At 35.2% G+C, this 25,884-nt stretch overlaps 4 protein-coding genes across 8 annotated transcripts; 2 read left to right on the top strand and 2 right to left on the bottom strand.

Annotated features, from left to right (window-relative positions):
• The first annotated feature begins 6,256 nt into the window (after positions 1 to 6,256).
• LOC133696257 (transcription factor HY5-like) lies at positions 6,257 to 9,852 on the top strand. Of its 4 annotated transcripts, none has more exons than XM_062118394.1 (5): positions 6,257 to 6,684; positions 6,850 to 6,933; positions 7,003 to 7,081; positions 8,707 to 8,866; positions 8,986 to 9,852. In XM_062118394.1, exons 1-5 carry the CDS (start codon positions 6,480 to 6,482, stop codon positions 9,037 to 9,039), a joined length of 582 nt encoding a protein of 193 aa, XP_061974378.1. In that variant the 5' UTR covers positions 6,257 to 6,479; the 3' UTR covers positions 9,040 to 9,852. The 4 variants fall into 4 exon arrangements, with proteins under 4 accessions (XP_061974378.1, XP_061974376.1, XP_061974379.1 ...); XM_062118395.1 differs by having other exon boundaries at positions 6,262 to 6,684; positions 8,710 to 8,866; positions 8,986 to 9,426; XM_062118392.1 differs by having other exon boundaries at positions 6,261 to 6,684; positions 6,850 to 7,081; positions 8,986 to 9,426.
• Positions 9,853 to 13,296: 3,444 nt separating this feature from the next.
• Positions 13,297 to 15,380, top strand: LOC133697756 (transcription factor MYB8-like). Its single transcript, XM_062120511.1, has 3 exons — positions 13,297 to 13,911; positions 14,022 to 14,151; positions 14,257 to 15,380. The coding sequence occupies exons 1-3, from the start codon at positions 13,779 to 13,781 to the stop codon at positions 15,050 to 15,052; spliced, it is 1,059 nt and encodes a 352-aa protein (XP_061976495.1). The 5' UTR covers positions 13,297 to 13,778; the 3' UTR covers positions 15,053 to 15,380.
• An 860-nt stretch (positions 15,381 to 16,240) lies between these two features.
• On the bottom strand, positions 16,241 to 20,984 carry LOC133697754 (pectin acetylesterase 10-like). 2 transcript variants are annotated; one of them, XM_062120509.1, is made up of 12 exons: positions 20,018 to 20,984; positions 19,822 to 19,904; positions 19,591 to 19,729; positions 19,442 to 19,515; positions 19,027 to 19,113; positions 18,815 to 18,939; positions 18,667 to 18,727; positions 17,927 to 17,980; positions 17,769 to 17,846; positions 17,339 to 17,444; positions 17,075 to 17,220; positions 16,241 to 16,702 (listed from the first exon to the last, which is right to left on the bottom strand). In XM_062120509.1, exons 1-12 carry the CDS (start codon positions 20,253 to 20,255, stop codon positions 16,595 to 16,597), a joined length of 1,299 nt encoding a protein of 432 aa, XP_061976493.1. In that variant the 5' UTR covers positions 20,256 to 20,984; the 3' UTR covers positions 16,241 to 16,594. The 2 variants fall into 2 exon arrangements, with proteins under 2 accessions (XP_061976493.1, XP_061976494.1); XM_062120510.1 differs by having other exon boundaries at positions 19,600 to 19,729; positions 20,018 to 20,746.
• A 1,736-nt stretch (positions 20,985 to 22,720) lies between these two features.
• Positions 22,721 to 25,488, bottom strand: LOC133696034 (F-box/kelch-repeat protein At1g16250). The gene is made up of 4 exons (XM_062118048.1): positions 25,273 to 25,488; positions 24,479 to 25,053; positions 23,417 to 23,995; positions 22,721 to 23,213 (listed from the first exon to the last, which is right to left on the bottom strand). The coding sequence occupies exons 2-4, from the start codon at positions 25,045 to 25,047 to the stop codon at positions 23,204 to 23,206; spliced, it is 1,158 nt and encodes a 385-aa protein (XP_061974032.1). The 5' UTR covers positions 25,048 to 25,053; positions 25,273 to 25,488; the 3' UTR covers positions 22,721 to 23,203.
• Positions 25,489 to 25,884: the final 396 nt, after the last annotated feature.

Raw genomic sequence — 25,884 nt, 5'->3', positions numbered from 1 at the left:
CTTTCATTTAGTTTATTTTGCATCTTCGAATCGTCATATTACTCGCATAAATTTACATTGCTACTTGTGAATTTGTCGTCGTAGTTTTTTTTTTGTAGTTTTATAAATTTCTTGCTTCTTAAGTCTATATTAAATTTATAAATTCATTACGTAGTTGGTTGCTTTTCTGAATTGTTGCTAAGTGATTTCAAGAACTAAAGAAAGACAATTTGAGTGGAAAAAGATGTAGGGAGCATATTAGATTGAAAAGCCTATAAATTTGTGTGAAACACGAGTGTGTGAGGTGTTATTTTTATTGCTAACAATTTTCGTATAGGTTAAAAAAAAAGAAATAATGTCTTCTAGTAGTGTGCCACAGAAAAAGGGTGAAATCCTAGAAGATGGGCTTTCGAGAATACAACAATAGATGGAATTTATGTTTGGTGAGCTGATGACTAGGATTAAAAATTAGAGACTAGGTCTAATAGGGGACGTAGTAAAAAGGGTAGAGAAGCTAATAAGGAGAAGAGTGTTGCTGGAAACTCTGCAGATGAAGTCGATGATGATCTTAACCGTGGTAGTGGGTTCAGTACACATATGAGAGAGAGGTATTAGAATCGGCTAAGGAGGGGACATATTCGGCCACATAGAGATTTTGACTATAGAGGGAATTTTGATTATTTGGGTGATGTAGACCAAAGTTTGGGTAGTATTAAGTTAAAAATCCCAGCCTTTAAGAGAAAAACTAATCCAAAAACTTACTTAGATTGAGAAAAAAGATGGAGATGACTATTGACATCCACATGAGTTTATTGATTATGCCATAGTGTGGTGAGAGAGATTGGTGGTAGAAAGAAGAAGGAATAGAAAAAGACTAGTTAGCACGTGCAAATAGTTGAAGACAGTAATGAAGAAGAGGTATATTCCTAAACACTATTATAGGGAGTTGTTTAATAATTTATAAATGATTACACAGGGTAATAAAAATATGGAGGAGTATTAAAAAGAATTAGAGGTGGCTATGATTAGAGCTAATGTTAATGAAGATAAGGAAGTTACTATGTCTAGGTTTTTGAATGGCTTGAATAGAGGCATAGCTACTGTTGTAGAGTTGCAATCTTATGTTGAATTAGAAGAGTTAGTGCATTTGGCCATTAAGGTTAAAGGACAACTGAAAAAGAAAGGTAGTACACAATCTGGAGCTTATTCAGGGTTTTTTTCTGGTTGGAAGTTGAATTATAAGAGAGAGGGTAGTGTGCTATCAAAGCCCTTGGTGACTTCTAAAGTTGCCGAACCTACCTCCATGAAAAAGTAGGTTTCGACCAATGATAAAAAACTTTAAGGAGAAGTCCAACCGAAGTGTAATCGTGATATAAAAGTGTTTCAAGTGTCAGGGATTGGGACACAATGCATCAGAGTATGCAAATCATGGAATTATAATTTTAAGGGATGATGGAGAGATTGTGTCCACTAGTGAGGAGTTTGATTGTGATAACATGCCACCACTTGAGGATGCTAGTGATTTAGAGTAGTTGGTGATAAAGTTTTGGTGATCAGAAGGTCACTCAGTGTTCAAACTAAGAAGGATGATGTGGAGCAACAAAGGGAGAACACCTTCCATACTAGATGACTAATCAATGATAAGGTACGTAGTATGATCATTGATAGTGATAAATGTATTAATGTTGTTAATGTGACTTTGGTTAGAAAGTTGGGATTGAATACCATAAAGTATGAAAGGCCTTATCAACTTCAATGGTTGAATGAATGTGTTGTTGTTAGGGTAAATAAACAGGTGATGATTTCTTTTACAGTAGGCAAGTATAAGGATGAAGTGTTATATGATATTGTGCCTATGCATGCTACTCATATGTTACTAGGGAGGCATTGACAATTTGATAGCAAAGCCAAGCATGATGGATTTAAGAACATGTATTCATTGGATGAATATGGTATAATTTATACACTTACCCCACTAACACCAAAGCAAGTGTATGAAGATCAAATTCAGTTGAAGAAAAGCTATGAGGAGGAGCACTTAGATTCAACCAAAATGGCAAGCCGAACAACATGGTGAGAATGTGAGGAAGAGTGAAATTAAAGTGAGCCATGAGTTGAAAACAAAAGGGGACAAAGTTTTGGCCCTTAGGAAATTAGGGGAGGGTCACAGCCAAAAAGAAAAAATATAGAAGGGAGGCCAAGAGTAGAGAGAAAATGAATGGAGAGAAAAAAGAAAGGGTGAGAAAAGAAGAGCGTGTAGAAAAAGGGGGGAAACCCTAATTTCTTTGCAAAATCAAGTGATCTTAAACATGTTTATCTTTCTAAATTGCCTATGATTCTACTTGTGTATAAGGAGGCATACTTTAACTCTGATAATTTGGTTTCATGTGTTCCTAGTGTTGTTAAAGTTCTTTTATAGGAATTTAAAGATGTCTTTCTATAAAAGATTTCTAGTGGCTTGCTGCCAATTAGGGGAATCAAACATCAAATCGACTTTGTTTCAGGAGCATCAATACCAAATAGGCCGGTATATAGGAGCAATCTTGAAGAGTCTAAAGAACTCCAACAGCAAGTGGAGGAGTTGATGTCGAAAGGATACATTTGTGAGAACATGAGTCCTTGTGCAGTTCTCGTGCTTCTTGTCCCAAAAAAGACAAGACTTGGTGAATGTGTGTCAATTGCAGAGCAATCAATAACATCACTGTAAAGTATCGACATCCTATTTCTAGATTAGATGATATGTTGGATGAATTGCATGGTTCTAAAATGTTTTTGAAGATTGATTTAAAAAGTGGTTATCATCAAATTATGATGAACTAAAGGGATGAATGAAAAATTACTTTTAAAACTAAATATGGTTTGTATGAGTAGTTAGTTATGCCTTTTGGATTTACTAATGCACCTAGTACTTTTATGAAATTGATGAATCATGTTTTGCATGCTTTCACTGGTAAGTTTGTAGTTGTCTACTTTGATGATATTTTGATTTATAGTAAGGAGTTTGATGAGCATATGGATCATTTAAGACAAGTTCTTGATGTGCTTAGAAAAGAGTCATTATATGCTAATTTAAAAAGGTGTGACTTTTGCATGGATAAAATTGGTTTTCTTGGATATGTTGTTAGTGCAAAAGGTATAGAGATGGATAAGGCTAAAGTTAAAGCTATTCAAAAATTACCTACACCAAAATCAATAACAGAAGTTAGAAGTCTTCACGGTTTGACTAATTTCTATAGGAGGTTCATTAAAGATTTTAGTACGATAGCCTCTTCATTGACTGAAATCATTAAGAAATCTGTGGGGTTCAAATGGGATGAAGAACAAGTAAGCGTATTTAGCTTGTTAAAATCAAAGTTAATTTTGGCATCATTACTATCTTTACCTGATTTTAATAAATCTTTTAAGATTGAATGTGATGCTTCAGGAATAAGTATTGGAGTTGTTGTAATGCAAGAGAAACGACTCATTTTTTATTTTAGTGAGAAACTCAATAGTACAACTCTTAACTATCCCACTTATGATACTGAATTATATGCGGTAATGAGAGCATTGGAGACTTGACAACATTATCTATGGCCCCGAGAGTTTGTTATACATACCAATCACCAGTCCTTAAAACATTTGAAGGGTCAAGGTAAGCTAAATAAGCGACATGCCAAGTGAATTGAGTTTATTAAAACCTTCCTATATGTGATTAAGTACAAGCAAGGTCAGGAATATATGGTTGCAGATGCTTTATCATGAAGGTATGTTCTTCTTAATACTCTGAATATTAAATTGTTAGGATTTGAGTATATTAAAGAATTGTATCTTGATGATAATGATTTTGGTTCTATATATAATGAGTGCAAAGTTTCGGCCAATGATAGGTTTTTTAGGCATGATGGATTTTTGTTTTTTAAAAAATAAATTGTATGTACCTAACTGTTTTATGCATGAATTGCTTGTAAGGGAAGCACACGGGGGTGGTTTAATGGGGCATTTTATAACTGTTAAAACTTTGGATGTTTCACGTGAACACTTGTATTGACCTAACATGAAAAGAGATGTGCAAAGAATTTGTGATAGGTGCATAACATGTAAACAAGCTAACTCTAGAATAATGCCTCATGGGTTATACATACCTTCACCTATTCCTAAGGAACCTTGGATTGATGTTTCTATAGATTTTATTTTAGGTCTACCTAGGTCTAGGAAAGGAAAAACTATATATTTGTTGTTGTGGATAGAATTTCTAAGATGGCACATTTCATTGCTTGCCATAAAACTGATGATGCAACAAATATAGCTGACCTATTCTTTAGAGAGGTCATTCGACTACATGGTGTTTGATCGAGATGTTAAGTTTTTAAGTTACTTTTGGAAGGTTTTGTGGGGTAAGTTAGGGACTAAGCTTTTATATTCTACTACTTGTCATCCATAAACAGATGGCCAAACTGAAGTTGTTAACCGAACTTTAACTCAGTTATCGCGTCATCTTGAAAATTTTGATTGTTGTCGCAAAAAAAAACCAAAAGAAGAAGAAGAAGAAAATCAACATTTTAGAGTTTGATCGAGAGCTAGGGAAAGAAAATTGGTCATTGGGAATTTGTGTTGCTTTTTATCTTTCTTTTTTTTCAAGGTTTTATCATTAATTGATTTAATTTTCAGTTTGGATAGTAAATCTCTTTAGTATTATTGCTTCCATTTAGTTTATTTCGCATCTTTGAATCGTCATATTACTCACACAAATTTACATTGCTACTCGTGAATTTGTCATCTTAGTTTTGTTTTTTTTAGTTTTGTAAATTTCTTACTTCTTGAGTCTATATCAAATTTATAAATTCACTGCGTAGTTGATTGTTGTTCTGAATTGTTACTGATTTCAAGAACTAAAGAAAGACAATTTGAGTGGAAAAAAGCATAGGGAGCATATTAGAATGAAAAGACTATAAATTTGTGTGAAACACGAGTGTGTGAGGTGTTATTTTTATTGCTAACAATTTTCGTGCAGGTTTAAAAACAAAATAATATCTTCTAACAGTGTGCCACAGAAAAAGGTGAAATCCTAGAAGATGGGCTTTTGAGAATACAACAACAGATGAAATTTATGTTTGGTAAGCTGATAACTAGGATTGAAAAATTAGAGACTAGGTCTGATGGGGGACGTAGTAAAAAGGGTAGAAAAGCCAGGAAGAAGGAGAGAGTTGCTGGAAACTCTGCAGATGAAGCCGATGATGATCTTAACTGTGGTAGTGGGTTCCATACATTTCCAACGGTATATGGCATGTCTTTTAATTCTTTAAGACGGAGGAGAACCATTAATTTAAAGCTGGGCTTTGCTGCTGCCAGACAAAATACAGAAATAATCGAACTTGTCTTATTAAATTAGTTGGGCTATTAAACTTTCTTTATTTTGTGAGGAAACACTTGTTTGGGTTTTATACTTGTTTATTTTATTTATTTTAATTAGTTTGGGCTAGTTTTAGCTTGAGTTAACTATTATTAAAATTGAATTTATATGTGACTCATTAGGGAAACTAAAGTTTTTGACTTGGGGTATAAATACTCTTAAGAATAATTTTCAACACACTTTTTTGTCTAATAATATTCTGATTTTTGTCGATCTTTAGTTGTCAATCTAGGTTCTTGATTGAACTTTCACTCTTTAAAAAATTGACCAATTTTTATTGTGATTTTATACTTTTTTGCTCGTCTCCAGGTGTAGGTATTGTGATTGAGTTGGTTTATAGTCTTGTTGTCTTGGAGCAGGTCTTTCATTGTGATAAACTCATCCTACTTTCAGCAAACTTAGATTAGATAGATCTTATGTTCGCGAATTCCATTAAATTCTGCTAGGGTTTGCATGAAAGGGGTTTTCACTTGAGAGATTGTGTTAAAAAATAATATAAATCATAACTTGAAACCTCACCTAACAACTTAAGCTATTGGGTTGAGATAATTCTTTGAGTACCGAAGGACTATGAGTTTAAATACCAACATAAATTTTCGTTGGTAAAACTATTAAATCTGATAGTGTTTGATTTCTCTTCTGGTTATTGTTAACGATTTTATTTATTTATTTACATAGATGATTATCGATTTATTTAATTAAATTTTTATATAAATTTTTTAATCTATACTTTAAATTTTTATAAGTAAAAAAACATCAAAATAATCTATATACCGGTATTATTTTCTTAGAAAAAAAAATAACGGTTAGATAGCTAATATTTATATATGAGGTAATGGGTAGAGAGGGAGAGAGAAAAAGAGACAGGAAGAGAAGAGGGGGGCGGGCGGCTGTGCATGTATCAACGTGGTCGTTCATGAGCCAGAAGCTTTAAACAAGACCTTCCAAAAAGGAGAGGATAGATGGTATGGACATGGACAACTGTTACAAAAATACACACATTCACAGTCAGATCATGATCCATTAGGAGACAGTTTTAGCATTGGCATCGTAGCTGTACTTGGAGGTAGATAATCAGCTCAGATCGTGTAATTGAACAGAAAAGATAATGGATATTGGTGAATCTAACAAGAAGTACCCTCATGATCATAAGAAGCAATTACTTGACGACGACGACGACGACGACGACGACCATCAGGTGGAGGGCACTAGTGCTACCGCTACCTCTTCTTCTTCCTCTTCTTGGAGGATCAGGAGAAGTACTGGTAGTACAAGTGACAATCTCATTTCACACCACAAAAACAAATTAGTAGGTGCGTTGTAGATCCACCCAGCAGACAGGACTCTAGCTAGCTGGAGTAATTATACACACACACACATGAAATTATATACACATATATAGTCTGCTTGGCCTAGTGCTCGTGGGAAATTAATTACAGTAATTATAATGATGTTACTTATTAATTAATTTGGTCCAGATCATGAAGACAGTGATGAAGATCTTTTCACGGTTCCGGATGTAGAAGCTCGACCACCAGCGGAGGCGGCTGCTGCTGCTGCTGGTAATAATACTACTACTTACAATAATAAGAACATTAATTCTAATAATCCAGAGGTTCAATCCGCCGCAGCAGCACCAGCAGCAACAGGGAGTAATAAACGCCATAGAGGACGAAACCCTGTTGACAAAGAATATAGAAGGCTCAAGAGGTGAGTCCTACATTCATAGTTTAAATATGATGTTGTTATTTACGAGAGCCATCATTTCTTTTTGTTATACATATAGATTACCTTAACGCACTAGTTAAATGTTATTTAATGTTCAAAATCAATATCTAATTTCCATTTCTGTTATTGAATTTATAGTAAACGATTAAAAATATCACCATATAAAACTCATTTATTTATAAGCTATATATATAATTTCATTAGATTTTCATTCAAATATTTAATTTCAATTATATATATATATATATATATATATATATATATATATATATATCTCTCTGCCCGCGCGCGATATTACGGGTCAGATCAATATTTTTTTGAACAAAAACAAAAATTCTAGGTCACAAAGAACTATTTGTTATTATTATTAAACCTGACTTAACGGGTTAATTTGGAAATTTGATGACCCGACTCCTTACCTGGTACAAACTTAAAACTAAACCATGTGAAAGTTGTTATAGCATGATCTAGATGACATCTTGGTTGTTTAACCTGTCAAACATGCAACCTGGATAATGGATCCTATTGGATTTGATAGCTTTTTTTAAAAAAAATAAACAATTTACTTAATTATATGATGAGTAAAATAGACGCTCGTAAAATCGAGCACAAATCAAATATCAAAACGTTATTTGAAACAATGATAACTTTATAAAAAACAAACTTAAACAGATTATAAAGATCAATTCAAACTCAATTAAATATTGAAAGATAAAATTGAAAACAAAATCGATGTAAAACTCAATACAAACTTAATGTTGAAGTATCAAATTAGCAAAAAATTAATGAAAAAAAAAAAGGAAATGATAACAAAAAAAAAACTTGCTTCACTCTTTACATGAATAGCAAAGCAAGAGAGTTAAAACCTAAAATTTCTAGGTTATAGAAAACTATTTGATATTGTTACTAAATTCGACTTAACAAATCAACCTTGAAACCTACTGATTCACTTCTTTACCTAGCATAGGTTTAAAATTAAATCATTTGGGAGTTGTTCCGACATGATCCGGTCAACATGGTAGGTATAATGACAATTCAGACAACCGATAAAAAGCGTCGTTTATTTTTTAAAAAGTAAATTTAAAAAGATATTTTAATTTTTAATATTGAAATAATAGAATATTGGATTGCTTAGGCATCGTAGTTTAACCCACTAAACTCATAATTTAGATTATAGATTCTATTGAGTTTGATAACTTTGTTTTTTTAATTATTTTTCACTTAATTATTTGATAACAAAACTAAATGCTCGAAAAATATAATACAAACCAAATATTTGAGTCATTATTTGAGGTTGTGCCTAAACTCATAAAAAACAAATTAAAATTAATTCAGAATTAATTAAATGATAAAATTAAAAAAATAATAACAATAAATTAAATTTAAATTTAATATTAAATAATGAAAAAAAAAAGAGAGATTCACAGTGTAGGAGGTTAGTCATCCCTTTTTTTAGTATGTAATATGTGAGTTCAATTATATATGGAATAATCTAATTATTTAGAAATGATCTTAATTTTCCATAATCAAGATCTCATTCTTAACTTGTAATGCTTGGATTATGGGATCTCCCTTGCTGTGTGTATATGACTTTCTTCTGAATGTAGCAGATTGCTAAGGAACAGGGTCTCAGCCCAACAAGCTCGAGAAAGAAAGAAGGTTTACGTCAATGACTTGGAATCAAGAGCCAAAGAATTGCAGGAAATTAATACCAAATTAGAGGAGAAGATCTCCACATTGACCAATGAAAACACCATGCTTCGGAAGGTGATCATGAAGTGATGATGATCTCTTACAAATTAATTAGTACTAAAGTTACCATGCATGCCATTTGATTTACCTGCTGATCATCAATATGCGTATATATGTTCTCTTCTTGCATGCAGGTCCTCATGAATACCAGGCCTAAGGTTGATGAAAGCATGGAGCAAAAGCAGTAACAGTTGGGCAAAAGCTGAAAATGCATCGCCTCCTATGATCAGATTAATGTATAATATAGCCAGTGATCTTGCCAGCTGCTTATGCATGGCGAATACTTAAATAGCATATGCGCGCACTTCTGCAAAAATATATACAGTCGAGGCTGATTTTGAAGTGGTTAAATCTTTTCCATACGAATGGCTGCTCAGTTTAAGGCCCCAAGAAATAAAAATAAAAATGAGCGTGTCTATCTATATATTTATGTATACAGTCAATTTATGGCAGCCATGTATGGATATTTTTCAGACAGCTTTGCATCAAAAGCATGTGGCTTACTGAATATTATGTTATGTAAACTCTTAGGTCATTTTAATTGCCGCAGTTATATTATTTGCTGTTCTGCTTCAGTTCTGGGATTCAAGTACCGTTGAAAAGACTAAAGGAACGGGGGGAATGACTACCTGTAATAAAGCACAGGCTAATATAGTAAGGAGCTATGAAGCCCTTCCCTTCTCGTAACTCTCCCCATTCATTGAGCTATCTTCAGTTTCCTTAAGGTAAGGTGCTCTTCCTTACTTGATAATGATTGGCTACCTAGCTAAGGTAAGGGGCCTCTACTCGGAAGGCAGGGCCATTAGTTGGAGGCCAGGGAGAAAGGCAACTCGTTTCGTCAACTGTGAAGGCGAGGCGGTCAGGGATAAATGCTGCTGAGCCAACGGGGTATAAGGCTATGAATTTCAAACTGGAATGGATCCGGGGCGAGGTACTGCCACCCCCGGCTTCTGCTGGATCAACTGTATAAAGTTCAATGAAAGAAATTTGATTTTGGAATATTCTTTATATCTAAAAAGATAAATTTTATCTATTTAGAATAAATTTTCTTTTTGAAATAGAAAATTTCTTTCAAACCTAGCTCGATAAGGGAGAGAATGCCCTTACTTGGAATCTAAAGCATTCTTCTTCCTGCTCATTTCTTCGGGTGTGCCTGTTAGGGTTGGGGACAAGGCAATGCCAATTGAACACGCCAGTTCAATAACAAGAGGAGCTGTGTTGCTTGATGAAAGAAGCGGATCTGGGTGGTTCAGCTGGACTCCTTGTACCAGTTTATTCCTTATAGGCGTTCTGCTAGCTTCATCGTGCCTGCTTGCAACAAGAAGATTTTAGTGAGTTCAATTTTTATGCAACCATGCTAATTTCACCACAAGCTGATGCCATCAAATGCTGATGAGTTAAGAGAACCGAGTTGGAACGTACTCTTACCTAGCTCCTACCCAGTTGACAGCTTTTGGAAAGAAGCTAGCTGAAGGTGATGCAGGGGATTTTGGTCAAAGATCCACGTATATAATTCTTTATTTTACCGTTGGACCGGGTAAAGCCAAAACGCATAGAAGTTACTGTTCATAATTTTACTATATTTTTGTATTTTATTTAGAATTATTTTATATTTATATATTTAATTAAAAACCCTATTTAGCCTTTGGAAACAAGCTAGTTGCAATGATATATCTGTAAGTGTTGAGCGACATCTAATCTAACAGTGAATAATTAAGCTTTCGAAGCAAGCTGTGACTGGTTTCATGAATATACTTGTAATTAAGTACGGGAGCTAATAATGATTTTTGTAGTAATTTTACACTAGCTAGTTTAAATCATTTTTTTAACATAAGAAATATTAGATTGTTAATGATTTTTTTAATATTTGAAAAAAAATTTAATTGGTTAACTGAAAATTTAATATGTGTATTTAATAAAATAAATTAAGAATTATATACCCTAGTAAATTTAGAAAGAATTGTTACTGCTAATAAAAGATTAATCAAGAAAGTAAAAATAGATTTAAAAAATATGATATTATGTTGCAAGACTTCTTTGATTTTTTTATTTAATTATACTGTAATATATTTTTTTGTAAAACGAGTAATAATTTAAATTTTATAGAAACAAAATAATTTCTAATATAATTCCTTGTTTTTCTTATTAATATTTCTTTCTACTTTGTTCGATGTTCTTTATTTCATAAAAAACCAAAAGAAATAATAACAAATATAAAAAAACTTTGAACTATTTGAAATAAGAATAAAAAAAATCTCTTTAGTTAAAACTCATTTATCTTATTAATACACTCTATTTTTTATGTTTTTTTGCTAGAATATTTTTTTAGACAACATCTTATTATAATCATAAAAAAAAATTTTGAGTAAGAAATAATATTATGATAATTTTGACATAAAACGTATGAAGCAATCAATTTTTTTGGCAATGTTATCAAACACAATCAAACCCAGGGGCTCAATCTAGAGAGCCTCAACTCAACTTCTTTTCTAGCTAGGATTTTAAATTAAACCTGGTGGGAGTTGACTCGATATAACTTAATCTATTTGATAGGTCTAAATGCAACCCGACTAACTTGGTTAAACCTATTCTGACTTGAAATAATTTCAGGAAGGTGTCATGTTAACTATTTTTTTTAAAAAAAAAAACAAATGTTAAGGTGATGATATTTTGAATCGACTCGGGTCAACCCGAGTTAACTCGTCAAGCCCGTTACCCGGTCATGAACCTTGTTGGGTTTAATAAACTTGTTTTTTGAAATTTATTTTTTATTTAATTATACATTAATTAAAATATACATGCATACAAAAGCCACCAAATTAAATTTTAAAAAAAAAACCATCATGAAGGGTTGTACAAAAAAAATACTTGCTAATATTATAAAAAGAATGTTATAATATTATTTGAAAACAAAATAAAAATTGAATAATATTTAATAAAATAATATTCAAAATATATTTTTAATTAATTTATCTTAATGGATTTTAATTAAAAATAAAGAAAAAAAATATAAAGGTAGATAACAAGCCATGCTCTTATTCTTGTAAGCGTAGGACCCATCAAATAAAGTGTGAGAATGAAATGTCAAAACCTTAGTAAATAGAGATCAAAAATAAAAATAAAAGTAAAAAACTTTGACGATTGGAATTTTAAATTGTGTGCCTCGTGAATAGTAAAAATAAAAAACAAAAAATGATTAAGTATGAAATCAACAGGAAATATAATTATTATTATTATTATTATTATTATTTTGTAATCTCAATGATTAAGTATGAAATGGAAGTTGCCCTTTCTTATCAAATGGTTGTGTATACATGCTTCAAGCCGCAAGAATAAGGCGCATGCAACTTTTACTATACTGGAACTCCCTCACATCACTGAAACGTCCTTCATCTGTAAAACATCCCAAGCTAGCCAGGTCCCCAGGAGCTGACAAAGTCTGATCTTAGCTACTAAAGAGCAGAATTTCAGGGCCCTCATGCACTCATATTTCAAATTTATGTATCTTTCTTGATTGAGGTTGAAGAACTCTGCAGATTCCACAGAAAGGACCACAGATTGTGTGAGACTGAGGCTGTAGCCTGCTTCACTGGGATAAAATGTAAGGGCTTAAGTTGCTCATCCCTGTCGGTGGCCATCACACCTCCGAAAATCCCACTCACCAAGGGACCACAGTAATTCCTTGATCATCATGTGTGATCGAGATCTCCCTTTGACCACTGATCCTCTGTCTCCCATCGATCGATCTCACTCCATGTCCACAGGATTGTTACATTTGAGATCTGATACAAGTTTCTGATTAGGGTGGGTCCGTTTGTTGCTATTTTGTCAAAAAGTAGTCATGGTTTAGAATCATTATTCGAGTTCATCATGTTAGGGCTGGCCATGGATGGACACCAGCAACAACCATTGAAGTAACTCTGCTGCTGCATCCCTAAAACCCTAAATCTTTAATTTGCTGTCTGTACCAACTAAATATTCCTTGTGAGATTGAGAATGTATATATAATTGAATCAAATATTCAGTTCTTGACTTTACCAAATGAATATACTCTTTAGCTGATTATAATTTTAAAAATTATTTGTTTTTCACTATTTAAACTTGATTTTTCATCATAAATTATGATAGAAACTTGAAGTTATTTTAAAAAAAAAAAACTATAATCCATAACTTCTAGTTTGTTTGTAATCATAAAACTTTTTAAAAGTATTTTTTATTTTAAAATATACTAAAATAATTTTTTTAGATTTTTTTTATTTTTAACATTATCACATTAAAACTATAAACAACATTAAAAATACATCGATTAAATATTAAAAAATATATTTTTTAAAAAAACATTTAAAGACAAAAACACAAACACTCCCTAACCTGTTTCTTTAAACCACAGCCGCATCAAAAGTTATGAAATGCCAAACACAGACTAATAAGTCACCATCCCATTTCCTAGATGGTGGCCAGCATGCAGGAAGAAGAAATTATTATATAATACAAACAATACACAAAGACTTCTTCTAATCTAATCATTTCTGCTGTTCTTACCTTTTTCTGGTCTTTTTTTTCAGAACAGCTTGTGCATGAAATTGATACTTAGACCTTGATGAGACAGCTGCGGGCCACAACCAAAGCAATTAGATAGAAGAGACTCGAACATGTGTGTAATGTATCAACCTCTTGAAGGCGACTTCTCACTTCTTTTGAGGCTTCCCCTTCTCCATCAATTAATAATAATTCAGGACCTTCATCATAGATGTTGTTTCCCTTTCTCAAACTTGTATACATCCTTCCTTCCTTCTGATCTCTTCCACTTCCAACTTAGTTATAACATTAATGAAACACAAGCCTATTAAGATCCCAAGGCTTTGCTTCTTCTGAGTTCTTACAGACCATTCTTCAACTAGAAAATTAAGCTTAATTTCTTCTTCAAATGGGGAGGCAATCTTGCGGTTACAAGCAGAAACTAAGAAAAGGGTTGTGGTCCCCGGAAGAAGATGAGAAGCTTTTGAGGTACATTACCGAGCATGGACATGGATGCTGGAGCTCCGTCCCCAAGCTAGCTGGTGACACTTCTTGTCTCTCTGGGAGGCCCCTGCCAGCCAACCCTGGGATGTTATTTAATTTGCTTCTAACAAGTTTTTGTTTATTTTCTAATGTGATCATGAATTTTCAGGTCTTGAAAGGTGCGGAAAGAGTTGCAGGCTGAGGTGGATCAATTACTTAAGACCAGACTTGAAGAGAACCAGATTCTCAAGCCAGGAAGAGAACCTCGTAATCCAACTTCAGTCAGTTCTAGGCAACAGGTGTCAATAATTTAGTGCCTTCTTCCTTGTATTAAACTAACGGTATTCAGGTCAGATCAATGATAACTGTGCTCACAGAACTGTAATGCATTCCTATCCTATCAGGTGGTCTCGAATTGCAGCACAGTTGCCAGGAAGAACGGACAATGAGATAAAGAATCTATGGAACTCTTCCATTAAGAAGAAACTCATGCAGAAAGGTATTGACCCTAACACCCACAAGCCACTTTCTGAGGTTAAGCTTTCTACCAGCAAGAGCCCTGAGAAGGCCTCAAGAGAACTGGATACAGCGATCTCACTCAATCTCAAGGCAGATAGTTCAAAGCCATCACTCATTGATGTATCGAGCTGTAAGATTGAAAAAGGAGATGACAATTTGAATGCCTCCAAAACCAGTGCCCACCAGGAATTCTTCCCAGACAAGTCTTTGCCATTCAATCGATACCCCAACATCCAGCACAGCCGTTTAGATTCAACTGCTTACCTGCAATTCCCAGTCCAGCAGTTGAATCATGAGCAATTAGAGCTGGACCAGAAGTGCAGTCTTTTTGAGCCAAACCAAGAACTCAACTCCAGAACACTAGAACCCACGATTTCAAGGTCAATCTTATCTGCTCAAATGGACAATAAAGTCCATGCAGGTCTTCCCTTTCATTCAATGGGCACATTCAATAACATCCATTGGGATTCAAGTAATTGCAGCAGCGAAAGTAGTGAGTTTCAGAAGAAGTCCTTATTCGACAGCAACGTCTTCTCATGGGGGTTGGCAGATGATGGTGGATCATCAGACAAGACCTTACAACTCCATTCCGCTGATGCTGAGACAACAGATATCAAGTGGTCGGAATATCACAACACATCATTTCTAGCCGAACACAATCAACAGACACTACACTCGTGATGCACCAAATCAACGTCTAACCACCAGAAATATCGAATAGATGGAGATGGCTCAAACGCAAATTGGCATCACTGGTGGTATTAATAACAATTATTTTCAAAGCTCGGAATACACGTGATTACGTTGTAATGACTTGTGGGATAATCTAGGGATTAATCAGCTCTTAAAATTTATATGCAAACATTTGATGGCACAGAGGAAGAGGACTTCCATTTTAGAAAGACCTTAGCTGTGATTTCAGAGTGTCTGTTGCAAGATAGTTTACAGTATTTCTGTATGTCAAAATGGCAGAATCAAAATGCTAATCCTTGGTTCTTGGTTGGCAGAACTTGCAGATTGAAGCTTTCTTTCTTTCTTTCTTTCTTTTTATTTTGGAATGTAAGCTAAAAAGTCACAAAAGATACTTTCTTCTTCTCATCGTCTCTCTCTCTAACGCCTACTTCTATGATGATGATTTGGGGGGGGAGAAACATGGGACTACAACCTTGGCAAGCAATTTCCAGGAGTCCAGCAAGGCACCATCTCGGATTGGTGCCATGCATGATCTGTTAAAGAGTAAAATTTTTACCTCTTCTGTATGGAGCAGATTGAGTACTAGTGCACAAGACTTTCAAATTTCTAAGATGCCAACATGCCTAGAAACCATGCCAAGCGTGAACTAAAATCTTAGGTTACTACTCCAACCACTCTTATCTATCTTTCGAATCAACAAAAGGCAAAGAAAAGAGGATTTGACCACCACAAAACAGCTTAATGACATACTGTCCGATTTGCATAATCACCGGAGAATAACTCAACCAGTTGTGGTTAATAATACATAAGCACCAAATGAGTGTTTCCTCCATAATCATGTTAGTGATCAACTCTATACTTTTTGCCTAGTGCAAGGTAGATTCAAGCACAAATGCCAGCACATTTAACCATTGTGACAGGCAAAGTCCATTTCCTAGCAAGGAATATGCATAGGGTTTTCTTTCAATTTTCCTGCTCATCAGCAACATCAGTAACGGTGACAATATGTTGGCTACCCCGCAACCTTTGAAATCATATCACAGGTTTGGGCTATTTAAAAGCACAAAAATATTGAGTTAGAAATACGGAGCCATCAGTATCATAACATTGCCGATGATCATCCTGTTGGCCGTCTTTATCAATGACTAAGCAGAATTCTTATGATGCCATGAGAAATTATGATCAACGTACTTCTAATCATTATTATTTTGTGATTGACAATTGAACTCCTAATGCCTAGAAGTTGCCAGAATCAAAACTAGCTAGTTTCAGCAGGCAGCTGTATCCCCAAGTTTCCTTGACAACCAAAAGTGTAGTAGTAGATCCTTCAGCATGTTCCCATGCATGAATCTCACAGCTAATAAATTCTACGTTGCCATTTACAACTTTCATGACCCTTCAACTCAGTGAAGATGTAAAAGAAAAACGAAAAAGGCAATCGAGTCTTGATGACCATCACTTGAACTGCTCAACGAGATTTTATTTTCTTGAAAGCTCAATGACACATATCGTAGCTATATAAATAGAAAATCACTTGAACACCAGGTGGTGGCAGGTATGGTCACATGGGTACGGACAGTCAATAGCCATAATAACAGCACGATCAAAATACCAGTTGCCAACAGACTCCGCTATCCCCTGTAAGTTGATCATCAATTGCATCACAGAGAGCCCGCCTCAGTTGACTATAATTAAAACTCTCAAAAGAGAAGGAACTGTAGTTTTTTGAAAGTTATGATGGTAATAATTTTGTGCTCAGTGGCATTAAGGCAATGCAAAGGCATTGGTTGGTGGTGTTCTTCCTTTGATTGTTTCTTACTCGGACACAAGCGAAGAGGTTGCATGTTATCTAAAAATTTGATGGCAGGGATTCACACTGATGGGGCCAAAAGCAGGGTTGTTTTGTGTTCAAAATAGGGTATTTAACAAATGAATTTAAGCACATACTATGTAAAGCAGTGATGTGGCATTAACTTCAGAGAATAACAAGTTAGGTTGGAATGGTCTTGCCTTGCTTTTAATGTGGGGAGAACCTGGAGAAAACCATGTGTCCTGTCTCTCTGTCTGGCAATGAGCAAAACATGAATTTATAAACAATCCATTTTTCTTCAACCTTGAGAAGCCTCTTACAGCATAGAGCATTTGATTTCTGAAACCTGATTCAGGTGAAACAAGTGTGGTGGTAAGTTACCATAGAAATTATCATCAAAATACTGCATCGACAAAAAAAGTGATATCATGAAACTATCATTTGTAGGAACAGTAATAAATCACCTTGAAGAAAACTAATTTGTGATTCAGTGCAGCGTGCATAGTTTTTTCTGCATCCATTCCAGTTTCCATGATGATCAGCTGAGGCAGGAGCTAAACTGACCTGGATCTGTTTGAAGGGAAAGCAAACGCGAACAAATCATTGTTATTTTGTGTCATCAAACACTCTCTGTAAATAATAGAATGTATTCATGTGAAGCATGAAATCTCATATGGATTTAGTACGAATGCAAGTGACCTGACTCTATCTGTATGAACGATTCAGTGCATACACTGGTGCCGTAAAAGGTGTTGGTATTAACATGTCGTGGCACCCTTGCGTATGCGTCACACATGAGGCAGATAGGAATGGCAGAAACTTCCTCAGATAGTAAATTCGTTTATATTTCATTAACTAGTTTAAATTTTTGAGCAGTACAGACACAATGCATACCTGCCATGTATCATAAGCTGTATTGACAAGAAAAAGTGGAGTCCTGACGCTAGCAATTGATCGCTGAGGGAAAAAGCACTGAGCAAAGAAGATTCATGAATAATATCAGAGAAAAAATAAAATGGCAAGCAACATATGTGCTGCAGGAAAAAGATTACCATGATTGGATTGAAGCGTTTAGTACAACCCTGGGGCAGGTTCTTTTGCATCCCCTGCGATAGATTAAACACGTAGTTTTTCTAAACCAGTTTTAACCTCAAGAATCAAGATCATGACAAATGAACAAATACACAAAGAAAATCATTCAGATCACTAAAAAAACCAGTGCTAACGTGATGTATGGAACTGTGTTCAATGGAAATACATGATTCTGCCATTGTCAACCGACTTCAAAAATTAAGGAGGTAGCAAAGAAATCCACCCCAAGAAGCATGATCTTTATACATAAAGCTCAAAGGAGACGGTAAAGATAATGTAGAAATGCTATAAAGCAAACGTAGATGACAAAGTGAAGATGGATTGGATGAAGAAGCATCATTCCAGCATTAACTTGAATCGATAGAGAATTGCTTCGGACTAAGTCCAGACAAACTGAGAATGAGTAATTGATTGACTAGATGTTAGGATCAACTAAATAGCTAGTTGTTTTAAGCTTAGAAGATCATTATGGAGTCTGAAAAAGTAAAATATCAATAGACAAGATGATAGGAATAGAATCATCAATTAATGACTTTCTGCAGGAATAATGATTTCCATCTGGGCTAACAAAAGAGCCATGCCAAAATATTTTCTTGTTGAGTAATTCGTTGCGCTTGATATACCCATACGTCGCTGAGAATCCTCAGGATTCGCCGCACTGAATCACTGTAATGGAAAATCTGAAGGAAAGTCTAGGTACCTGCAGCATGACCACTCCCGCAAACATGTATCTTAACGTGCGCCAACCAGAGATGTCAGGTCTGCATACAAGAGACTACTGTAGTTTAGCCATGCTAATATTGGAAACACAATGAGGAGTGAAAATGCAAGGATCTCGTGGTCTTTACACGTCAAGGAATAAACCAGCATCACTGAGGCACTTGACTCTAGCAGTTCTTGGAAATAAATGCCGGAATTCGTCGCAATGTAGTATAGATGCTAAACCCCCAGCTGAACATCCAGACAGAAGAGCCTGGAAAACAACAAAGAGGAAAAAAAAAACCTACAAATAAATAAAACTAAAACAGTGCACAAAAGTTGTATGGCAGGTTTGAGGGACCTGATTAGCATAGCGCATTCCTTTCGACATCAAATCTTCCATGACAACTGACCAGATTCTTTGTCCTCTAAAATAGAGTTGTGCTGCCTGTGGAGTAAGGATGAAGTCGTTATTCACTCAGCCAGAGGCCTGGTAAATTTTACTCAATCTTCCATTGGAAAACAAATAAATTTTAATTGGAGAATACAGCTCAAGTCCAGCAGCTTAGTGAGCAGGTCAGCAATACCCTCAAACTACTGATTGTGGGGAAATGTAGATAAATATTTGTAAATGAGAGTGGTACTGTAGATGAGCGGAGACGGAAGTAAGTTTATGAATAATGCAAGATTTTCAGTTCCTGCTTTTGAGACTTGTGCAATGAAGAACAGACTTGGCAAAGCACATAAAAGAAAATATGTGCTGAAAGATCACTGACCTCATTTTGACTGTCTCCACTAAAAGATCCACCATCACAATAACGAACCTTGACCCTGTTCCAATTATAAAAATCTGCAAATGCGCATAGCAGTTATAATTTGTGCAAGAATTATGAGAGTAAGTCATGTGAAGAAGTTGTTGAGAGACATGAATGACCAGGATTTTCTTCATTTTTGTTGCTGAGAATGCCTTCAAAAGGTATCTGCTTTTCCATATAATGTGAAGAACCATGGCGTGTTTTCTTACTAAAAACACATTTTCTGATTGAATTACACCATCCTCCGCCCTGTTTGAGAAAGAAAGAGAGAGAGCAGGTGCTTAGGAGAAGGCTTGAATCCTGAAGAACAAGACATGATAGAAGAGCAAGTAGCTGGATACCTCCAATTGAACGAGCCAACTGTTTGCGCCTGATCCATATCCTCTGTGGATGTGGTACCCTGGTAATGAGCCGTCCAGGCAGACTGCATATTATTCGAATAACAAGAGAGAAAACTGGTGAGGTTGCAAGTCATTATCATTCATATTATCAGTTACGGAGGAGATGAGGTGAGAGTTAAGAGTAATAAGAAGGTACCAGCTCCCTTTGAAGCAGCTGCATAAACAAGTGTAAGACCCACCGTTAACGGTGGTGTGCGACGAGCATATGCATATGCAAATGCTTCTGCTGCTGCTTTGTAAGTGACATTATTATTCCAATCTTGGAGAGGCAGAGGCTGAGAGTGTTCGAATTCAAAACAGTTTACACATTTCCATGTTAAAGAGCACATCATTGACCCATACATAAATCCCAACCACAAGTACAACGTCATCATCTTCTTCCTCCTCTTCCTCCTCCTCCTCTCACTGCTTGCATTAACTATTTCAGAATATATATACACGTATATACGAGTGTAAGATAAGCCGATCCCAACAACTTTATATCAGAATGAGAAGGAGAAGGAGAGGCAACGTGGTATTTCTTCTTCTCCATACATATATTTATTGGATAGATGGAGCAGACAAGATAACACTAGCACTACTTCTCCAAGCTTTTTACAGCAAAACCACACAATTTTTAAAATCATTATCATTTGACAACGTTCATTTAATAAAGATACTTGATACTTTTTACAAAAAGGGGGCTAAAAAGCCCCATAAAGGACCAAGAATCAACAAAGATGGGGCAAGCCAACCCCAATGATATCTTGGTATAAGAGAATCCAGCCATTCCTATTGGTGAGAAATCAAGAAAATAAACTCTTATCTATTAAGAGTTTTGATCGGTTGGCGGATTAATTCGCTAAATCGATCCGATTAACTTCCATTTAATTTAATAGAAAACCCCTTTAAACTAAATACTAAATCAATAAATCGAGTCACAAGATTAACTTGTTAAACCAAATTTAATTTAATTACAATAGTAAAAAAAATTATCACGACAACTAGACAGATTCACCAGCCCTCAATGAAATGCAAAGCCATTTCTTTTTTAACAACGACTAGATAGATTAACCTACAACTATAAAAATCAGATCTTGCTGATTTCGGCAGGGTAACCCTTTCCTCTATTGTGCCCATCACAAGGTACTCGTAAATTGGAAGAACATAAATTTGTCAGCAGGAAAGAAGATTATGACTTGTGCAAGGGTCCCGCTCACAAAGGTCTTGGACCTTTAATTCAATCGACAAGCCACTGCATTTTGTCCTTGTTTGATGATAATTAGAGAGCAGTGTAAATGTATCTTTTCTGGTATGGTATGAAATGAAAAGGGGGATGGAAGACGAAACGGGGTCTGAAGAAGGGTCCACACTCACTCGTCTTTTTGTTTTGGCAGTGACCTGAAAGTTCTTCTCCACCGACACCCTCGCTAATCATGAAGGCTTGCTGCCAGCCAGCTAGAAGGATGCAGGGACTCACTTTCTCAGCTTTTCACGAATTATGATCATGAAACCATTATATCAGCCTCGTGGTAGGACCACTTCTTTACATCACGTTTGTTTTTTTATTTAAGAATTTATTTTGAATTTATTTCTTTAATATTTTCAATTGATTTATTTGTTGATATTAAAAATAAATTTTAAAAATAAAATAAAAAATATTATTATAATGTATTTCTAAATAAAAAATATTTTAAAAAACAATCATTACTTTTTGTTTTTTAAACATTTAAAAAAAAAATACTTTCAATTAATTTTTATTTTTCATTGTATTTGAATTGTCTTAACATGTTAACATATATATATAAAAAAAAAAAAGAGCTTACCAAGGCAGATCTTTCTAAGCATCTCACATGACTCAATAATGAAGTCTTTGTGTTGTTTCATTTGAAAGACAACACTCACTCAAAAAAGAGTTTTTATAAATGACAAATTCTAAAGCAAACTTCAAGAGATTCCAAGCGTTAACATAAAATGATTATGGTTACATTCTTGATTGATTTATTTATTTATTTATTTATATGCTAATTTAGATATTCAAGGTTTCCGACACTATCACATTAGATTTGTTTCTGTCCATGATTTTATCGATAACATATGTATCGACAAACTATTAATGTAAATACCAACAAAAATTTTTGTAATTAAATTATTAAATATAATAATCGATGGAGGGTTTAGTCCACCATCTTTTACAAAAACGAGTCTCATATGGTGGTGATATAGAAAAGAATGTTGTTGTGCATCTGCTTCAAACTTTACTTGATGATTCATGGGTATGCATTTGGCATAAGCAGAAAGTTGATGAAAACAAGTGAACCCAGTAGTCGGATTCGGGTTTGAAACCCTAAGTTCAGTCAATTAAGAAAGAGAGATGGGTTCAGGCACCACAATCCAGAACCAAAATTTGAGATGATGGGTCCCCCAAGGCTCAATTCCAAGTCCAATGACAAGCAGGCTAGGCTCGAGACGGTAGGTCCCCACAAGGACCCCGCCCGAGCCCACACCTGGAGGAGGTCCTAGGGTTCGGGCTTATTTGAACCATGTCCATCAATGACCATAAATATGAATCTCGAGTACCTCTAAATTTCACGCAGGAAGCGCCAATTTCTTCTCTTATATGCAACCGTCGCACACCACCGTGTATCAAATCGTTCAGAAAACCCCACCAATACAAGTTATAGCCCAAACTGACTGCAGGCAGCAAGTTTTGGATTGGACAAAGGTCACAATGGCTGCGTTCGCAGTATTTCTATCTATTATTTTCGAAGATTGATAAAAATCACTAAATTCTAGCTTTTCAATCTAAGCATAACAAAAAAAGAGCAATAAACAAACAAACAGTGAAGCAGACTGCTCCTTTCAGAAGGGTTCTTGGAATATATAGCTTCAGTGATTACTTCTCCCCAAGTTTCAGTCACAATGTGGTTAGGAACATTGAGAAAAGCGTTTGTATTCGAATAGGCATAAACAAACAAAGAGAAACAGTGAAGCAGACTTGAGCCATATTTCTCCTGTCTTTTCCTGTTCTCAATCTTGCAAATCGATTGTTAAGGCAGTGACCTGAAAGTTCTTCTCCATCAACGGAAAGTTTTCAAGTAAAAACCGTCTTCATTAAACTAATCCTGGAATTAAAAAGCAAGCTAACCAGACGAGGAATCTTTCATTAAACTGATCCTACCTTGTGTCATCTTCGAGTGGAATAGAATTAAAAGGTAAGCCAAACATGATGTCAACGGATGTCCAATGACTCACTGATGCGCCTGGTTGAAAGGACACTGCCATTACACGCCTCCCACCTTTGTATTAGCCGTGACTGCACTGGCCATAACAAGTGCATTCTTCACGTCCAACTGAAGCATACAAGAGGGTACATTAGCCATAAGATCGAGGAGAATTCTAATCAAAGAAAACTCTACGCAGTTTATTAAGAAAAACTATAATTACAGGATTGTAAAAATTCAATAAAGTCATAATATAGACTTCGCCGAGAGATGGTGAACACCGAAGTAACAAAGGGTTCCTTTACCACCGAAGTAACAAAGGGTTCCTTTACCTCGATGGAGAACAACTTTCCTCTTCCAGGGATGCACATCCTAGAATAGAGCCACATGCTGGTCCACACATTGGCCTGGTTTCCTTCCATTTTAAAGGCCTAGCTACTGGATTGCAAACCCTCACCAAATCTAATCTCACGATGTCAAACCTTCCAGCTCCTGCCTCTTCCCACTTGAGAACCTTTCCACCCAATATATACAGTTCATCTCTAAGGGAAGCAAAACCATAACTAAAGGCCTCCAAAGCCCTCGTGTGGTTGGTAAGAATGACTGAAGGCACTGAACCCACAGTGTACCACTCTCCTCCCTCAGAGTCCCTTGTTTTAATCAAGCTCTCACCCCAATCAACAACTGTGTATACTCTTCCATCACACATGACTTGAACTGCAAATTGCATTGCCCTGGAGAAAGGCCAAATGTCCTCCATTGTGCACCATGTGTTAATTGATGGATTGAAAACGTGAGTTATGTTTGTCTCTGACAGGCCAACCTGGTCACTCAAAACATGAAATTTTCCTTTATATGATAATCCTAAGCAGTCCATCAGTGGTGCTGGCATTGGTGGCAATTCCTCCCATCTGCAATTTCTGCTATGTCATAACCAGCAACAAATTGCACTAGAAAAAGATGAATTTGAACAGGATCTTAATTCCATTAGCCCTTAAATGAGGTACTGTGGACTAAGTATTGTTCATGGAATTAACGCAATCCATTTAACATAGATTTTTCTGTGCATGTACATGCATAATACTCCAAAGCAAATATCCATATTGACTTAATGAAGATGCATGATTGATTGGGGAATGTCATTATAAACCTAAGCAGTAAACTGTAATGGTGATGGATTTAACAATAAAAGAAGATATAATCAAAGGAGGACCATGACAGCTTAGATAATTAACAAAAAAACAGATCGTCTTTTGGTAATTAACCATGCACTCAAATCATAAAGCATGCAAAAGCCTGGTGTTTAATAAGAAGCAACCAGTAGTCACTAAACAATTATCAAGGGTGTTTGACAACATCACAAATAAATATTGCAGTTGTGCAAATGAACATACTTGTCTGTTAAAGGATCGTAAACCTCAGCCAGCGCAAGCCCCTTGGTGCAAGATAAGTTGCGCCCACCAGCAACATAAACCTTACCAGCGATAACACTGCAAGCAAAGTGAGAACGTGGTGTTCGCATTCTTGCCACACTAGTCCATTGTTTCTTAAATGGATCAAACTGGAGAACATTATCTGTTATTAAAGGTCTTTGAATTAGAACTGACGAATCCAGTGGTGCATAGGAGCCCCCAATGACTAAGAGTCGATTATAAACACAAACGCAGGAAAATCCAAAATGCTGACGGTCAGCACAATCCCCAGAAACCTTTGGCAAGGGATGCCACCTGTCAGCTTCAGGATCAAAGGCAACCCATTGGTTGTTAGACTGCTCGGTAAGAACAAACAGCCAATCACCGCAACATCCTTGTTTCGCTCTATAGCGGGCATAATCAGCGCTCCGAATCATATCCCTCCATCTCTTGGAGACAGATTCAAGAAGTCCATGGTATCCATGAGATACCTTTGCCAGACACCGCAAGGCCAAGTCATCCGGCAAACCAGGTATGATGGGTTGATGCATAGATTCCTAAAAAATCAATAGATGGGTTCAAAAATCAAACAAATCCCACCAAACTCTTGATATTGTTTTTGCTTTTATGTTATAAGAAAAATCAAATTTCACATCATATCCTATTATGCCCAGCTAGCCCAGCTGAATTCTTATAATATTGAAACTAAACCATAATCATGATAACTAAATTTCGAGAAAAAAAAACAAGAAATGAGAAAACATAAACGAAATTACCTTCGTTAACGGGAAGATTTGCCTTTTGAGCTCTCCTTTCTTCTCCTCTCCTCTCCTCTCCTCTCTCCTGTGGGTTGGATTTTCTCAAAACCTATCCGTGATTTATATTTTTATCTTCTTATACGTCATTATATTATTATACTATAGACTTGAAGATTTGTTGACTTTTACTATTTACCTACTATCAAAGACTGTCAGAGATGAGAGAGCCATTGAGACAGAGAAAAATTTTGGCGACCACATTTATATCATAAAATAAAAAAAAAATCGATATTAATATTAATGCAATCGTCTTGAAAAGAGTAATTTAATTATGATAATTTTACCTTTTAAACATGCCACAAAAGATATATCAGGTTTCTAATTTTTTTTATTTAGTTTGATTATTGACTCTTAAGGTGATTAGAAGGTGTTTTAGGATTAAAAATAAAGTTGTTGAAGTCTTTAAGCATGTTTTTGAGGTTTTTTGAATAAAAATATATTAAAAATAGATATTATCTTTTTAATCATAAAAAAATATATAATAAAAAATACTTTGTCGGAGCAAAAAAATACATCGTTCGTTTTTATTTATAAATAAAAAGAAAATATGTCATTGACATATAATATTTG

This window comes from Populus nigra, chromosome 6, assembly GCF_951802175.1.
Source record: "Populus nigra chromosome 6, ddPopNigr1.1, whole genome shotgun sequence".
NCBI lineage: Eukaryota > Viridiplantae > Streptophyta > Magnoliopsida > Malpighiales > Salicaceae > Populus > Populus nigra.
The sequence above is the reverse complement of the archived record's forward strand: the minus strand, read 5'-3'. Positions and strand labels throughout refer to the sequence as shown.

Excerpts from the sequence above, each read along its gene's own strand:
- LOC133696257 (XM_062118392.1), top strand. The coding sequence starts at position 6,480 with ATGGATATTGGTGAATCTAACAAGAAGTACCCTCATGATCATAAGAAG. Across the intron at positions 6,685-6,849 it reads CCACAAAAACAAATTAGTAG|ATCATGAAGACAGTGATGAA; the intron begins GTGCGTTGTAGA and ends AATTTGGTCCAG. Across the intron at positions 8,867-8,985 it reads AAAACACCATGCTTCGGAAG|GTCCTCATGAATACCAGGCC; the intron begins GTGATCATGAAG and ends TCTTGCATGCAG.
- LOC133697756 (XM_062120511.1), top strand. The coding sequence starts at position 13,779 with ATGGGGAGGCAATCTTGCGGTTACAAGCAGAAACTAAGAAAAGGGTTG. Across the intron at positions 13,912-14,021 it reads CTCCGTCCCCAAGCTAGCTG|GTCTTGAAAGGTGCGGAAAG; the intron begins GTGACACTTCTT and ends ATGAATTTTCAG. Across the intron at positions 14,152-14,256 it reads CAGTCAGTTCTAGGCAACAG|GTGGTCTCGAATTGCAGCAC; the intron begins GTGTCAATAATT and ends CTATCCTATCAG.
- LOC133697754 (XM_062120509.1), bottom strand. The coding sequence starts at position 20,255 with ATGATGACGTTGTACTTGTGGTTGGGATTTATGTATGGGTCAATGATG. Across the intron at positions 19,905-20,017 it reads AGCTGCTTCAAAGGGAGCTG|TCTGCCTGGACGGCTCATTA; the intron begins GTACCTTCTTAT and ends AATAATATGCAG. Across the intron at positions 18,728-18,814 it reads GCTGGTTTATTCCTTGACGT|ACCTGACATCTCTGGTTGGC; the intron begins GTAAAGACCACG and ends TCTTGTATGCAG.
- LOC133696034 (XM_062118048.1), bottom strand. The coding sequence starts at position 25,047 with ATGCATCAACCCATCATACCTGGTTTGCCGGATGACTTGGCCTTGCGG. Across the intron at positions 23,996-24,478 it reads TACGATCCTTTAACAGACAA|ATGGGAGGAATTGCCACCAA; the intron begins GTATGTTCATTT and ends CAGAAATTGCAG.